This window comes from Mirounga leonina, unplaced genomic scaffold, assembly GCF_011800145.1.
Source record: "Mirounga leonina isolate KUSES-001 unplaced genomic scaffold, KU_Mleo_1.0 Mir_173, whole genome shotgun sequence".
NCBI lineage: Eukaryota > Metazoa > Chordata > Mammalia > Carnivora > Phocidae > Mirounga > Mirounga leonina.
In genome coordinates this window covers 23,462,523-23,480,716 of record NW_023270447.1, presented here as the reverse complement: position 1 = coordinate 23,480,716, position 18,194 = coordinate 23,462,523, and the positions used below count along the sequence as shown (strand labels likewise).

At 35.6% G+C, this 18,194-nt stretch overlaps 1 protein-coding gene across 1 annotated transcript in view; it reads right to left on the bottom strand.

Annotated features, from left to right (window-relative positions):
- The window catches only part of ZNHIT6 (zinc finger HIT-type containing 6), a 59,095-nt gene that overhangs the window by 23,931 nt on the left and 16,970 nt on the right, over positions 1-18,194 (bottom strand). The window contains exons 6-7 of the mRNA XM_035018128.1: positions 2,103-2,171; positions 1,271-1,351 (exon numbers count right to left, since the gene is read on the bottom strand). Of these exons, the coding sequence (XP_034874019.1) occupies positions 1,271-1,351; positions 2,103-2,171 (150 nt within the window). The remainder of the gene's footprint in view (positions 1-1,270; positions 1,352-2,102; positions 2,172-18,194) is intronic.

The following is an 18,194-nucleotide window of genomic DNA, read 5'->3' as shown; positions in this document are numbered from 1 at the left end:
ATATCTTGAATTAAAAAATATCTATTTCAGTTAAATTAAGTTAAACTTGTTATTTTATTTATTTTAATTAAATGTATCCAATTTAGTGACAGGTACTTTGTCTTACTGCCAAACACATGACCAATGATAACAACTGGATTATCAGTAATAAGAAGGAAAGAAATCCAACCACTATACGTGTGCCAAAGACACTACTTGATATACGGCATGGATCTGGTTCAGTCTGGGCAACACCTTTTATTAGAAGTAGAAGATGAGATTTAACTAGAATTGGACCAGACATTTTAGAATCCACCCAGTCTAAAATTTAAACACCAGGTTACTCTGGAACCAAACCAAGCATTCATATCCCAAGCAGGTACCATCTGGAGAAAACAAAGTCAAAGGGGTTCCTGCTCAGGAAAACTAATTCACACTCTAATAATAGTTTCCCTTTTTGAGTGCTGCCTACTGTGCGCTAGGCCCTGTACTGGGAACTTTATATATGCCTTTTTTTTTTTTTTTTCTGAAGCTTCAAATAACCTTAGCTAGTGGATATTATCATTCTCATTTTACTGATGAAAAAATTAAGGTCCAGAAGTTAAGTAACTTACTCCTTGATCACACAGCTAAAAAGGGACAGAGCAAGCTATTCTAGCCCAGATATTCATAACTGAATCTTTCTACTACTCTAGGTTAACCATTTTTGTTAATGCTGTATTTCTGGGCAGGAGGCAGAGTGTATCTTAATTAGTTTTATGAAGACTTGGCTGAAACAGAATTCCCTGTCTTTAACAGTTACTTGGAAACTCTTAATTTTCAATGTTTTTGATTCAACTTTAAAGAAGTTTGATTTGAGAGTTAACAGTGCAGACTCTGATTCCAGACTGCCTGGGTTTAAATCCCAGCTTCCCTGCTTATTTGCTATATGAATCATTTAACCACTTTAAGGCTTAGTTTCCCCATCTGCAAAATGGGTATAATAGCAGTTATCTACCTTAAAGGGTTACTATGAAGATTAAATTAATTAACACATATTTATTATCTCTTTCAATGAGGATCTGGAAAACAGTAAATACTAAGTATTACACACTGTTTTTATTGCTATCCAAAAGCATCATCCGTGACTGACAAAGCCTTGAGTAAACACCAAGGAAATGGCACAGAAAGTAAACTGCACTGACATACCATATTCTAACAAAGTCATAGCTTTACATAATAAATACGCACATAACCAGTACCTCAACATTTTTAATAATTTCAGAAAATTACAATTATTTTTGAACCATACCTTTGACGAATTACAGGATCAGACTTTTCAGGATCAATGTAAGGTCTTAGGATTTCATTAACAGTTTTATCATCTGGTACTCTTCCCAACAACAACAACAAAAAAAAAACAAAACTTACATTATAAGTTTCTACTAATGGTGTTAACTTGGAATTACTAAATCTTGTGGCTTTTTTATTTAAATGACTGAACACAGATCTTTTATTTTACTCTTGGCAAAATATAACATCCTTTTAAACAAAAATTACTTAGGAAAAAAGCTCAAAAAGACTTCTTGGACACACTTAAAAAGTCCTAAAAAGCAGTATTTTGAGAAGCTCCCTATAAATCAATTATAAAAATATGAAACCTCTTTTAACACACACCTGTGCTCACAGATGAGAAGAAAGAACTCAGGGTAAATATATTTGAAAGTTGCAGAAATATAAAATCTGAAAAAAGGTTGCAAATGATGCTAATTTCAGTGCATGTTCAAGTTTATTCATTCTAAATCATCAGACCAGGGTAAAAAATTGATACTACTTTCCCTGGAAATAAAGGATTTCAGGTTTTTCAACTTTCCGGTAAATATGCACATTGTTTAGAATTATAAATCTGTAAAAACAAAATTAAGACAATGCTTTCAATGAGTAACTTTCCTCAATCAATTATACATATTCATATAAAGTCCTTTCTGTGACTTTAGTCTGGTATACAACTTCAAAGATAACAACTTAGTTATCCATTCTACTCCTGACATACATTTAATGATGTCACATATAAGTTAACAGTTTATTGTAAATACAAAAACACAGTAAGAACAAAGAAGTTCTTAATAGTGGTAATACTATACCTTTTTTCTATGTACACAGCTTGACTCTGAGGAAACTGGAGCTTCACATGCCAACAAAACTGTTGTTTTCTAAATTAGAAGATAATCTTATATGAGGATCAAGGTAGACAATAAAAGTTTGAGCACAAATCAAACCTCTTGGATTTTTGTTTTCTGACACTAATTCAAAAAGTACTCCTTGAATTTAATGATTTAATGTATCTTTTCTATTTTCTCTTTTCTAAGATTTCAGAGGCTGTGTTTTTTAAACAACATACCTGTAAGGATTTTTAAGAGGAAAATAAAATTAAGTGCAGCAGTTCTGAATTACAAGGACTTTACATTCCTGAATTAGAAGGCAATTTCTCACAGTTCAGGGGCTTCTGAGATCAGTGTGTTACTACTTGAAGTTTACAAATAAATTTGCTCATCTCTAAAAACAATGAGCTGATGTCTTTGCCTAACTAGTCTGGAAATTAGGTGAATGAAATGTTTTCTGGTTGCGACCAGCTGGCTGCAGACACACTTCTGAGCAATGAGTACGTGCATTCAGTAGCAAAACAGTAGACAACAAGTTGGTTGCTAAGCAGAACGCACTCTGAGCTAGAGTCCTTTTGCTTTCAGGTCTAAACTTTGGTTTGATACAGGATCAACGGTAGTAATTCAGTAAATGTCTAATTTTAGCATAATGACCACATGTTCTATTTAACATACCTAAATTTGGTGACATTATATGCCATTCTTTCTTTAAAAAAAAATTTAATGCTTGAAATACTGAATCCAATAGAGAAATTTAAATGTTTTCACCATATGATGGTTTTACATGTTTTCCTTACTTAGAAAAAATTTCTAACAACCCACTGGCAAGTTAATGGCCAGCAGTATGTCCAGGCAAATGGCCAGCAGCATCACTAGAAATCTATCCCCTAGCAGCATAGCTCCAAAATCTCAAATAATTTTCTTTTAATACAATCTAAGTAGCTCTCACTAAACATTTATATGATTTAGTCAACTTTTTGTCAGAAGACAATAACCATAAAAGCAAGTAAAAATCCTTCTGTTATGGTAAGTCTACCACAGATCTGCTTATAGAAGTTTTCTTTAATAACAAGACAGTTTTTGGCATTAGCTAGAAAAAAATATGCTTGATTATGCTTATGTTGAAAGTGCCATTTACCATATAAGAAACAATTATGTTAAGTTTAGTATTCGTTTTTTTGATAGAACAAAGCCATAAAGCACCCTTTACTAATTTAAAGACCAGATGTCTAAAATCTGAGAGGAAAAAACTCTAAAAAAATCTGAATACAAATATAACAGTTCCTGGTTTTAAATAAACAATTCTTCCAAAACAAAACACTCTGCAATGTTCGTTATCTGCCAAACAGGTATCACATCATATCACCATCAAGAGGCTCAGAGATGCCACATTTCTTTTTTTTCCTAAAGATTTTATTTATTTATTTATTCATTTGAGAGAGAGAGAGCAGGAGCACAAGCATGGGGGGGGGGCAGGGAGGGAGGGAGGGAGGGAGAAAGAATCTCAAGCAGATTCTGTGCTGATTGGAGTGTGGAGCCCAACACGGGGCTAGATCTCACAACCCTGAGATCACGACCTGAGCTGAAACCAAGTCAGATACTCAACCAGCTGAGCCACCGAGGCACCCAATTCCACATTTCTTAGTAAGAAATAAACTGATTTTTTAATCTTAATGTATAATATGGTTTCTTTCTAAATATATTTGTTTTTTCCATGTTAAGTTATAGGGGAGAAAAAAGATAATGAATTCGTCATCTTATGGAATTGTAAATCATATTCAATTACTCCAATCATTGCTTGAGTAATTTCAAGAACCATTTATCTTTCTTAACATTCAGTAGACCCTAAATACCTTCGGAAAGTACTTAGCATTCCAAAAACAAAGGAAGAAAAGCCCTTGGAAATAATTTTATTTGCTATAGTTAACTAGTTGTGATTGTAAAGAAGTCATTCACTACTGTTTTATTATATATACATTGTTAGATTAGGACTATTATAAAAATCTTTCCATATTTGGTCTCAGTTCAAACATGAACAAATTTGAAAAGTACGTTTACTTTTTAAAAATGTGACCTTGCAATTTTTCAAAAACAAAGAAAAAGAGTATAAAGAACACTCAATGTACCCATACTCAAGATTAAACCAACTTGCATATTGCCATATTTGTTTGAAATACTTTCTTCTAAGGAATAGAAAGTTATTTCTACTGTTCCTTGATCAAATTCCCTTCCCATCCATCAGAGGTAGCTAATTTCCTAAGGCTGGGTGTGTATTCTTGCCATCCATGGTTTTATATTTTATGTATATATACATACACATACCTATAAACAATATACTATTTTGTGTAATATTAACATTTACTTCAAAGTTATCATACTCTATCTAAATATCCTATGCCTTGCTTTTCATTTACATTATACTTTAGATTTATAATACATACAGATTAGTTCATTAGTTTAAACTGTTGTACAGGGGCACCTGGGTGGCTCAGATGGTTAAGCGTCTGCCTTCGGCTCAGGTCATGATCCCAGGGTCCTGGGATCGAGTCCCGCATCGGGCTCCCCGCTCCTTGGGAGCCTGCTTCTCCCTCTCCCTCTCTCCCTGCTCATGCTCTCTCTCTCTATCTCTGTGTCTCAAATGAATAAATAAAATCTTTTTAAAAAAAATAAACTGTTGTACAGTATCTCATTTTGTGAAAAATTCCAAAATCTATTTATCCATTCTCTACTGATAGACATTATGACTGCTTCCAATTTTTTATCATTTGTTCTTCCATATTAAATTACAGTATAGAAAAAAATAAAAGACTATCCCTAGGGATGGGTCTATCATTTACCTCTACTGGTACACAAAATTAAGTTAGCTTCATTGAAAAACTGCCTGTACCTTTTAACTCTATGGTAGTGTAAAAAGCATTTGCAAACAGTAATTCAGAACAGAAGATTTAAGTGAAAGAATGGACAGAGAGGTTGAAGGGTACTGTATAAAGAATTCCTGAAATGGCTGAGTTTATTTATCTCTAAAGTAGTTGCCAATTATTTAGTGCTCCTGAAACTGATGTAGTCCTGCCATGGGCAATCAAATCTCTTCTAAGTCTCAAAGAATTAGGTTTCTGTAATTATTTAATTTTAATTCCAGTGTAGTTAACATACAGTGTTCCACCAGTGCTCATCATGATAGGCACTAGCATCTATTTCACACCCCCGCCCCCACCTCCCCTCTGGTAACCATCAGTTTGTTCTTCAAAGAATTAAGTTCGTTTCCCACTTTTCATAATTATATATAGCGATATATGCCCCAATTACAAAAATACACATACACCAAAATCCCAACATTATTTTGAGAGAGATTGTGAGTAATTTTATGTTTTTTGTATTAGTGAATTTTCTAAAAGAACACTGTAAAGGGAAAAGTAACACTTTGGCGAGTACCTTTATGCACGCACACGTTCTTGTATTTTAGACTGTTTTGTAAAGACAGATTCCAAGGAGTAGAATCACTGGACTAGAACAGGGTTTCATAACCTACGCAGCGCTGACATTTTGGACCACATACTTCTTGGTTATGGCGGCGGGGTGGAGGGGAAGGGGGTGGTGGTGGTGGTGGTTGGAAGATAGGGGAGACACTTTCCCCTGCAGGATGTTTAACAGCATCCCTCGAGATGCCACTAGCAACACCCACTCTTCCAGCTGTGACAACCAAAGATGCCCCCAATTACTGCAGATGTCCTCTGGGAGGCAGAATCACCACTTAATGAGAACCAATGGGATAGAGGTTAAAACATTTACTATTACTCCTACTACATTAAGACTAGTATTCCCTAAATTCAACAAAATGCCTTCAACTATAATAATGTCACTGTGTCCTTGCCATAATTACCAATGTTCTCACGAATGGAAATACTATACCCAAATATTCTAAGTAACTTAGGTACCTCAAGGCACTATGTCTAGAATTTGATAACAGACTAGTGAAGAAAACGGTGGGAGTTGTTAAACCTAATGTCCCCTTCTGGACCACCTGACAAAGAGAACAGTGACCTCTCTCTGAGTCCCATGAAACTAAAAAACTACCCATGCATAGCAAAGCTTTTTCTCCTATCCCCTCAATCATGCATTCTTAATGCGGGCAGCATCACCCCAAAGGGGGTAAAGTTTGTTCTTGGAAGGGCTAAAAAAAATCTTAAATACCATGGTGTGTGGGCTTCCAAAGGGCCACTGTATATAAACAAATAAGACAAATAAGTACACAGTATATCTATGGTATCAAATATCATGGAGCAGCAATTAAAGGGAAAATGTCTAAAAGGACTCCTTGGGAGGCAATAAAATAATAATAAAAAAGATTGAGAAACACATATATATATTAAAAGAGGAAAATAAATATTATTTTACACTTGGTTTTAATAAGGTAATACAAGGTACTTACTTAACAGCTAATGCTTATTAGAAACTGTTAAGGGTCATTCTCTCCCACAGTTTCAAGAAAATAGTATGTGTATGATGACACAAATTTACAGGGGATGGAAGTTCTATACCCATGCCTGTAATTATTCTTCTAACTCCATGACTTAAAATTGCTAATTTTCATATCTGGAATCCTACCATAATTCCAAGGAAAAAGGGCAGAAAACAAAGGCATCAGATCCTTTTAAAATGGCACTGATCTCTTGATACAGTAAGATTTTCAAGCTCATTTATAACCAAAGAAATATAAATAGAAATATTTTTACCTGTCAGATTTATAAGATGTTGTTAAAATTAGAAATACTAGAGAAGTGTGGTGAAATGGACACTTTCCATTGTTGATAGGAATATAAACTGGTGTAAGCTTCTGGCAGTTCAATTTCATAAAAGCTATAAATAAATATTCATAACAAAAAAAATACACATATTTTTGCCTCAAGAATTTTATTCCCAGGAATTTATTCCCAGGAAATAATTGGACAAGTAATGACATATGCTCATGTCCACTGTGTCACTCTAGAAAAAAAAAAATCTGAATGGATATCATCAAAAAACTGATTAATAAATTATAGCAGACCTACATAATGAATGAAAAGATGAGGCAGAACTATATGCACTAAGGTAGAAAAATGTACGTGTTGAATGAGGGCATATATGCTTAAAATATATATTCAGACATGTGTTTACAAGTATGAAGGACATGCCCCAAACTTTTAACTATGGTTATTTCTTGCCATTACGGAAGGACTTAATCCTACTTTATATATCTCCATTAAATCTCTGACATAATGATTTGCTAATTTTTATCAGCAAAGTAAAAAATGTTTCCATTGGAAAGTACAGGATGGTAGTCCTAGAAAGGACAGGACTAATTTTAATTTTATTTTATTAATTAATTTTAAATTAATTAAAATTCATTATTATTTAATTATTTAATTTTATTAATTAAATTTAAAAAGAATTAATTTAATTCTTTTTCAACCTAAAAATATTCCTTATTCGAAATGTTCTTTTAAGAGGTTTCCTTTTTATCTCAGAAATTATTACCCAACCAGAACTAGGATTACTTATCTAATCATTTTGACAGCTTCAAAGCTATCTTCCTCAAGAAATATGCCACAGCTAAGAGTTATATATGAAGGCTGAATTCTAAGAACTAAGATTTCTAATATAAAATTTAAATGAGCTTGAATACTTTTGTTCTTAAAAAAAATCACCAATTTCCATTCCACTCTCTCACTGACTAACCAATATTTACTCAAAGACTCCAAAGGACTCCCTAGGCATTAAGGATGCGAACAAAGGGAATGAGGCCAAGGAAAGCTTCTGTTCGGAGCCTAAGTCAACCACCAATCCCGGGCACTGTGTTTCCCTTCCATATGGCTGAGAGAGGAGGAGTACAGAGTTTCCATATGAAAGCACTTTGTTCTTCATGGATACTGTACAGAGGAAGAATACTCAACATGCTGTATGGACCAGAGGTAGGACAGGGCGAAAGTTAAGTGGACTCTGTGCTTGAATCCTACTCTTAACAATTTATAAAACTTGATGTGATCTTGAATTGAGCAAGAGACAAATCTGTGACTCAGGTTTCTCACAGTAAAATGGAGATAACAATAGTATTTATATCATAGGATCAAATGAGCAAATATATGTTGAGAGCTCAGAACATATAAAAAATGTTAGTTACTATTATTGCCATTGTTATAATTCTACATTCAATTCAATGTTCTGAATTATGAAGCTTAAAAACAGAAATATTCACAGGTCCTTTAACTGAGAATATTTTGCCATGAGTTCCTAACCAAATTCCACTTACACTGAATTTAGTGTTTAGTGGCTAGAGATGAAACTGAACATCTGGATTCGTCTTAGATTATTAAAAGCCCTGAATGTTCTGCTAAACACTATGGATTTTATTCTGTGGTTAATGCACCAACAACAAAGGTTTTTATTTTTATTTATTTATTTTTTAAGATTTTTTTGTTTATTTTTTAACAGAAAGCGAGACAGCGAGAGAGGGAACACAAGCAGGGAAAGTGGGAGAGGGAGAAGCAGGCCTCCCGCCAAAGCAGGGAGCCCGATGCGGGACTCGACCCCAGGACTCTGGGACCATGACCTGAGCCGAAGGCAGAGGCTTAATGACTGAGCCACCCAGGCGCCCGATGCACCAACAACAAAGGTTTTTAAAGAATGAAATGAAGGGCTTAGAGAGAGACTCATCATCCTACTACTTAAGTCCCCTAGTAAATATTTCTATAGTATATTCTACAGTAATACTGATTCTAAACATTAACTTTTCAGCCCTTGTTTGTAATTATTAAGGGAAACTTCTCTCACTAATTTTGAGAAGCACAATGACAGATCATGTCAGTTCAAATATGCCTAAAATTTTTACTTCTGATTTTTAAATACAGGTAACTCCGTGGGAGTAAGCTAAAGCTAGAATTTCCACATGTCTATCTTCAGAATACTGTACCACTAATTAAATTAGTAAAGTCTACAGATTATCAAACCTACCAGCAGATCCTTTTACCAGAGAGCACTAGCAAACAGCAATAGTAATAATAGTTTATTAAGTGCTTTTAATATGTCAGACATTGTTCTAAATGTTTTACATGTATTAATTCATTTAATTCTTATAACTCTGAGATGAATGCCATTATTTCATTTTACAGATGAGAACCCTAAGATAGAGAAAAGTCCCTCTTTCAAGGTCATTATTCAGCTGGAAAGTTGCAGAGGTGGGATTTGAACCCAGACAGTACAGTAACTCCAGAGTCTATGCTCTAATCAGCTACACCATTATGAACTTACCAGAACTGCAAGTTCAATAACAAACCATGTATTTTTATGTACTGTTAATTCAAACGCAGCTCAGTTATATTTTATATATTTGCCTTTGTATTCTGTAATCATTTATGAGTTATAGTTTAATTGCCTCCTTGGCAATCTCTTACCACTATCCTCCTTCCTAATCTATAACCATACTTTGATGAATGGAACCCATTCCCTACCTCTAGGGACATGCACTTAACTGGTCAACCAGGCTTAAGAAAATCACTATCCTAGATTTTCCTTGATACAACAGCTCAGGCTCAGGACTGGGCAGATGACCTAGGTGGTCCAATCGTGAATTTCAGGCTTCCTGTTCAGTAATGCTGGGAGAGAAGCACTCCTAGACGTTTACTGCAACTCAAACTGTTACCAGGGGCACCCTATGGCCATGAGGATTCAGCTGACACCACTGAAGATACAATGGAGAATCAGCAATAAACTGGGTTGTTGATGATGTAATCGAGTCATTTTATCTATTAACTCTGAAGTCCCTCCTACCTCTGGATATTCAGTTATGATGGCTTTTTATAGCTCAAACCGGTTTGAACTGGGTATTTTATTTCAAGCAACATCAAGCATCTTGATATAAGGAATTAAAGTTTCTTCTTTGTAGGTTTCACCTTTCATTTTGAAGCAGTAGAAGGGGAAGATAGACTAATCTGTAAATTGTCAACTCTTACGAAATTTGGAAGCAGCACATACTACCTGAAGGAATTTCAGGAAAAGACCATTTTGTTCCACCATCAGTTACAAAACCTTATTTTAATTTGAAGTGGAAAGAAAATGTACCAAATTCTGAAACCTTCGAGGAAAAAACAAATATATAAAATATCTACATAATCCTTCACTCACAGGCATTTTATCTTTTAAAATACATTTCAAGAGCAAATTTTAAAGTCTCAAGAATAAATATAACTATTCCTCATAAAAATAATCCATCTATTTTATTAGGATTGGTACCATAATAAGTGTTTTTGGAAGAGTGAATACAAAGGATCTGTGTAGTTACTTAGCATGGATTAAAATTACTGGAATTGGGGAGAATGAAAACCATAATTTTATATGTCTCACATCATTATGAAAATACTTTGAAAAGTTCCAGTTATATATTACATTTTGCTCTTTTAAAAATTAGTTTCACCACTACACAATAATAATAGGAAACAGGTTAAGTATGTGGTACTGGCTTTAGTAGACAGTATATTAAGAAAATGGATATAGCAGGTGAAGACTGAAATGAAAAAGTACATTTTGCTTCAAATAACTGATAAATACTTGAGCACTTAATAAAGCAGTTCTCAAATGGGAGCTGTACCAACCTGGGCGGTGGGGACATTTGGAAATGGCCAGGCATTTCTGACTGTTCCAAGACTGGGAAGCACTTTAGGCATTTTAGTGGGCAGAGACAAGAAATGCTAACCTTCCTGTAATGCATGGGAAAGTCCCACGCAACAAATAACTGTCCTGTTCAAAATGCCAATAAAGCCACTACTAAGAAACACTAGAATGCAGAAGGGAGAGCAGATATATATGCATTACCAAAAACCGAATGCCAGCACTAAATGCAGCATGTGTTTCATATTAACTGTGGAGAAAATATGCACTATAGAAACTGCGGCAAAAAGAAATAATGGAGAAGATGAGCTATCATGTGTATTTTCACAGATGGCTAGAAAATAATGGATGAGGAAAACATTCTAAGATTAAGCATGGTGACCAGCCTGGGTACACTCGGTTGAAATCAGGTGGGGACAAACTATGAAAATTCGTATTTAGTATGGGTCCCTCATACCAACAGGAACATTTTCTGCTCCAAGTATGACTGTCTAAACTCCCTGGCATGGCATATAAAGTCCTGTAAAGCCCAGCCCCAGTGGGGCTCTCTCCAACCTCATCCCCTACCACTTACCAACTCCCAACCTAGTTCTAGACACACCAAACTACATACACTGTCTTAAATTTACTACTTTATCCTTTTGCATCTGATATCCTCACCACAAGACCATCCTTAAACCTACACTTAACTTCTTGATTTTGAGCAGGTGATCATCACAATAAAAACACATTTTATAAAGATGTATCAGACAGCTGTGTATTGAGTGACTGAGGTAGGGAGGGCACTAACAAGTTCCTCAATAGTCCAGGGTGAGACAAGGTGGGCCTGCATGGGAGAATACAGTTGATAAATGCTACAGTGAAGGTCGTGGAAAGGGACAGATGCCCGAGGCATATCATGAAGTAGTCGACCCGGGGACTGCGGAAGGACTTCCCTAACTGAACCAGGATGGGGACCCCAAGATAACCAAGGGTGTTTTCCATTTCCATGAATGCTGGCTAATTGCTATTATGGAAAAGTACAACCTCTGTGATGCTATGTCACACAGGCATCACCACTGCCTACTTGGCCCCCATAAGGAAATGCCTGTTTGGGGAACCAGTAAGTTTCTACTTTTTCACACTGTTTCTTCTAAATCCCTGCTGTTGCTCTGAAATCCTCCACCAAACTAGATCACTGCAAAATCCACTTGTCCCCCCCATGACCACAACTGTTATACCCGTCATTTCCTTTTCCTTTGCTCTTTTCTAAAGTCAGTTTGCAGTCAAGTACAAACCCATACTACTTCTGGGTCATCACGCAAATAAAATACTGTGCTTTATGAAGTGTATCACCACATAACTGCTTAAGGAAAAAAATGCTACTGACACTAATAAAGAGGTAGATGGGTATATTACTGCAATATAATTAGAATGCTGTAATTTTATCCGGAAGAAAAAAAGTAATATTGCAAATCTGTAAAAGGTTATTTCTTTACAAGAGAGACATCTAGTGGCTAGCTTCTAAAACAGGACTGGAGCTCAATTATTAATTCATACTGTTGTTAAATAATGGGCACACTTCTACCATCTTCATACTCTAAGAGAGACTTAGACTCTCTTAGACATTCCGTATTAGTACATTCAGACCTATTCCATTCTTTTTCCATTGTAAAAACATGCCATAATTTAAGTAGTCCACTACTGGCAAATTATTTAGATTCATACCACTCTTTTGCTATTACAAACAACACTGCACTCAATATCCTTGTACATACTCCATTTTCCATTTAAATGGTTGTATCTATCAAATAAATTTCTAGAAATGGAATTGCCAGGTGAACAGTAATTATCATGTCTTCCTGATCCATCTCTTTTCCACTACTGAACTTACCTTTGTCCTGGGGCCAGTGTTTATTTTAAACAATTAGGACATTTTGGAAAAGATAATCTGAAAACCTTCTCAATAGCATACATTAAGAAATCCTGGAGAAATAAAATAAACAGACTGAGCTCATCAGCAAGTAAGAGATATCTTCCAGAACCAGAAGGAAGCAGGAACTAAAGATCCTGGAAGGATGCTAAAGCAACACCTGCTCTGGAAACCTTCGCCAATTTTGGTACTGAGAGGCTTGTCGACAACCACGGGGTGACAGGAGACAAGATCTTGGGCCCACATATGTTGGAGACCTCAAACTAGGATCACAACATAAAACTAGTGAAAGTGTAAACCAGAAAAATCCTGCCCACTAGCAAAGGAAGACAACTAGGAAATGTGTGGACCTTAGCTCGGGCTCTAGGGAGAAAGGTAGAGAGGGTAGAGGGAAAGATCTCAATTGAGAAGGCGAAACTGTAGTTTCCTCAAATTGGTTGGGATTCAAGTTATTCCTACTAATATAGTCTGAGAAACTTAAGACTAAGAAATTAAAGAGGATCCTGAATTGGTGCCATGAGTATCTTGGCATAAGCAAATGCATGCCACCTTCTACGTCAACTTGTGTTCACAGCTACTTTTTAGAAGAAAAAAAACAAGGAAACCAGCCACCATAGTCAAAAGTCAGCAGAAACAGCACACAGCACTAACAGACTTCCAAGAACTTCTAATACTGGAATTATTTACACAGATAATAAATGTTCTAAATTATTAAACTAAGGGTTAAACATGAGAAAAGAATATAGTTTGATCTAAAAGAGCAGATAGATTTGGGAAAGACACAGAACTTCTAGAAATGAAAAACAAAACTGAAACAGAAAAACACTCAGTGCATGAGCTAAAGATAAGATTAATCAGACACAGCTGAGGAGATAGTGACTTGTATAACTGAATAAATTACCCCGAATGTAACAAACAAATGAGAGATTAAAATAATGCCTTAGAATTTCCAGAACTGTCATATTCAGAAAGCACAAATCCCAAGGAAGATAAATTAAAAAAAAAAAAATCACATGAAGACCCATATCATACTGAAACTGTAGAACTCCAAAGACAAAAGTGAAGATCTGAAAAGCAAGTGAAAGAAAAAAAAAAGACTATATAAAAAACAGTGTTCTCAAAAGTGGCAAAAAAGGTAAGAAGACAAGGGAATAAATAACTGAATAGAAGTATTAAAATATCAAGATATTTCATATTCAGCTAAACTATCATTCAAAAGTGAGGGTAAGCTATATGATCCCATATATGGAATTTTAAATAAGCAAAAACTCATCACCAGGACATCACAGGATGTCCCTGGCAAGGAGAGAAGCTAATAAGGAAAGACCTTTCTGGGGTGATGGTAATATTCTATATATTCATAGGGACTGTGTTAAATAGATATAGGCATACCTAGGAGATAATCATGAGTTCAGTTTCAGACCACTGTAATAAAAGTAAGTACTGCAACAAAGCCAGTGAAATGAATTCTTTGGTTTCCCAGTGATAAAAAGTTATTTTTACACTATACTGCAGTCTGTTAAGTGTGCAGTATTATGTCTAAAAAAAGTACATACCTTAATTAAAAAATACTTTATTGCTAAAAAAAAAAAAAGGCTAACCATCATCTGAGATTTCTGTGAGTCATAATCTTTTTGCTGGGGGAGGGTCTTGCCTCAGTATTGATGGCTGCTGACTGATCAGGGTGACGATTTTTAAAAGTAAGACAACAATCAAGTTTGCTGCATCGACTGACTCTTCCTTTCACAAATGATTTCTCTGTAGCATGTGATGCCGTTTGATAGCACTTTACCCACAGAACTTCTTTCAAAACTGAGGCCAGTCCTCTCAAATCCTACCACTGCTTTATCAACTAAGTTTATGTAACATTCTTAATCCTTTGTTGTCATTTCAACAATCTTCAGAGCACCTACACCAGGAGTAGATTCCATCTCAAGACACCACTTTCTTCATCCATAAGAAGCAACTCCTTATCCGTGAAAGTTGTACGGAGACAGCAGCCATTCACATTTTCCGGCTCCACTTCTAGTTCTCCTGCTAAGTCTACCACATCTGCAGTTACTGCCTCCATGAAAGTCTTAAACTCCTCAACGTCCTCCATGAGGGTTGATATTACTTCTTCTAAACACACCTGTCAATGTTGGTATTTTGACTTTTTCCCATAAATCACAAATGTTCTTCATGGCATCTAGAATAGTGAGAACCCTTCCAGAAGGTTTTCAATGGACTCTGCCCAGGTCCATTAGAGGAACCACTATCTATGGCAGCTATAGACTTACGAAATCTTTTTTTTAAAGATTTTATTTATTTATTTGACAGGGAGAGACACAGCGAGAGGGGGAACACAAGCAGGGGCAGTGGGAGAGGGAGAAGCAGGCCTCCTGCTGAGCAGGGAGCCCGATGCGAGGCTCAATCCCAGGACCCTGAGATCATGACCTAACCCGAAGGCAGACGCTTAACGACTGACCGAACCACCCAGGCGCCCCTGAAATGTATTTCTTAAATAGTAAGACCTGAAGGTCTAAATGACTCCCTGACCCATGGGCTGCAGAAGAACGGTGTGTTAGCAGGAATGAAAACATTCATCTTATTGTCCAGCTCCATCAGAGCTCTTGGGTGACCAGATGCATTGCCAATGAGCAGCAATATTTTGAAAGAAATCTTTTTTGTCTGAACAGTAGTTCTCAACAGTGGGCTTAAAATATTCAGTAAACCATGTTGTAAACAGATGTGCTGCTATCCAGGTTTTGTTGTTCCATTTATAGAGCACAAGCTGAGTAGATTTAGCATGCTAGGATTTTTGGAACAGTAAAAGAGCCTTGGCTTCAACTTAAACTCCCCAGCTGCATTAGTCCCTAATAAGATAGTCAGCCTGGCCCTGAAGCTTTGAAGCCAGGCATTGACCTCCTTCCTAGCTAGGAAAAGTCTAGAGAGCATTTTCTTCCAATATAAGGCTGTTTTGTCTACACTGAAAATCTGTTGTTTAGTGTAATCACCTCTAATTATATTGGCTAGATCTTCTGAATAACTTGCTGCAGCTTCTACATCAGTACTTGCTACTTTACCTTGCACTTTTATGTTGCAGGGAGGGCTTCTTTCCTTAAACCTCACACACCAACCTCTGCTAGCTTCAGACTTTCTTCTGCAGTGTCCTCACTTCTCTCAGCCTTCATAGAATTGAAAGATTTAGAGCCTTGATCTGGATTAGGCTTTGGCTTACAGAAATGTTGTCACTAGTTTATCTTCTACCCAGACCATTTAATCTTTCTTCATATCAGCAATAGGCTGTTCTGCTTTCTTATCATTCCTGTGTTCACTGGAGTAGCACTTCTAATTTCTTTCAAGAACTTTTCCTTTGCATTCAGAACTTGGCTAACTATTCAGCACAAGAGGCCTAGCTTTAGGCCTATCTTGGCTGTGACATGCCTTCTTCATTAAGCTTAATCATTTCTAGCTTTTGCTTTAAAGTAAGAGACATGAGACTCCTTCTTACATCTGAACACTTAGGAGGTCACTATAGCATTATTAATTGACCTAATTTCAATACTGTTGTATTTCAGGGAAAGCCTGAAAAGAGGGAGAAAGATGGGGAATGGCCAGTTGGTGGAAGAGTCAGAACCCACACAACATTTATCAAGTAAGTTCACTGTCTCATATGGGTGCAGTTCATGGCACCCCAAAACAATTACAATAGTAACATCAAAGATCACTGATCACGATCACCGTGACAAATAAGAACGAAAAAGTTTGAAATACTGTGACTATTACCAAAATGTGACATAGAGGCATGAAGCAAGCAAATATGTTGTTGGAAAAATGGCACCAAACGCCCTGCTTGATGCAGGGTTGCCACAACCCTTCGACTTGTAAAAAACACAGTATCTGCAAAGCACAATAAAGTGAAGTGCAACAAAAAAAGGTATTATGCATTTGTCAAAACTCAACAAGTGTACCCTTAAGATCTGTGCATTTCACTGCATGCAAATTTTATATCAATAGGAAAAATGAGCTTCCTATCTTTCAGATAACTGTTTAAACTCTGTTTTTTCTTTCACTGAACATATCATAATGTCATTTCATGACAATTTTTCCACATCTAATTTGTTTTTGTTTAATGGGTACCTAGAATTCCACCTTGGGAACATACCATCAATTTACCTCAGTCCCATAGTAGTGACACTTGAGTTGTTGCCAGTTTTTACACTATTAAAAATAATGCTGGAATAGATATGTGTAATTCTGTAAACTGTACGAATACATTTGTGGGATAAATTACTTGAGTATGCATATATAGTATTTTGAGAAATAATACCAAGTTGCCTTCTAAAATGACCACTAATGTATATTCTCAACAACAGTGGAAGAGCAAATTGGCCTGGTTAACCCATACCTTCATTAGATATTATCAATATATACTTATAGGCCATGTATGTATATGTATATACCTTTCTATGATATATATATATATATATATCTTTCCATGACCATCTATTCCTGTCTTTTTCCTAATTAGGTACTAGTCTTTTTTCTTATTTGCGCATAAACACTCTTTGTCCTATATGCTAAAGATTTTTTTTTTGTCTAATTAGTCTTTTGAGCTTACTATGGTCTTTTTTTTACCATACCATTTTTAAAAATTTTATGTTTATTTTTTTTCCTTTATGGCTTTGGATGAGTTATTTCCTCTCTTCAAGATTATGAAAATACACCAGTATTTCTTATTTCAAGTTTAGGATTTTGATCCACCTGAAATTCTAGTTAAAATCCCAGCTTTTCCCTGATAAACAGCAAGCTGACTCAACCCATTAATTATCTGTATTAATTTGAAATGCTACCTTCATCATATGCTAGAGTACCAAATAGCCTTCCACCTACTTTCTATAATTTAAGCTACCTGTGGATTTCTATGTCAACACCAAAAAATTTTATTAGAATTTCATAAATTTTAATGAGTCCAGCCTCGTTACTCCTCTTTTTCAGGATTTTCCTGGTGCTTCTTCTATGTTTATTCTTCAAAATGAACTTTAGTCATTTTATCATAAACTCCTTCCTTCTTCTCAAAAAAGAAAAAATTCTCAAATAAAAGCCAAACAAAATTAGCATTTTGATTAGGATCACATTATTCATTTAAGAAATGTTATTTCTGTAATACTGCATCTCCTAAGCACAGGTACCTTTTTCCATTTGTTCTAATCTTTTAAGTTATTCAGTAGAGTTTAGGTTTTCTTTATACAGATCTTTCATATTTTCTCCATAGTTTTTGATTAGCATTGGGTGAAAGTGACCATAAGTTATACATCTCACAAAGAGATGAGGTAAAGGAGTTACCTCTGAAAGCGTCACTATTTTAAGGAATAGTCTGGGATCTGCTCCAAAGTAAGTAGGGAACCCTTCTACTGGACACATTTCCTTATCAGCCTCCTCTATTTTTTGAGAGAGAAGGTCAATCTTGTTTTGGCTCAATTTATTCTTAATATAAGCATCCCTTAACTATTCTTTGTTCATTAAAGTTACCCATTAGG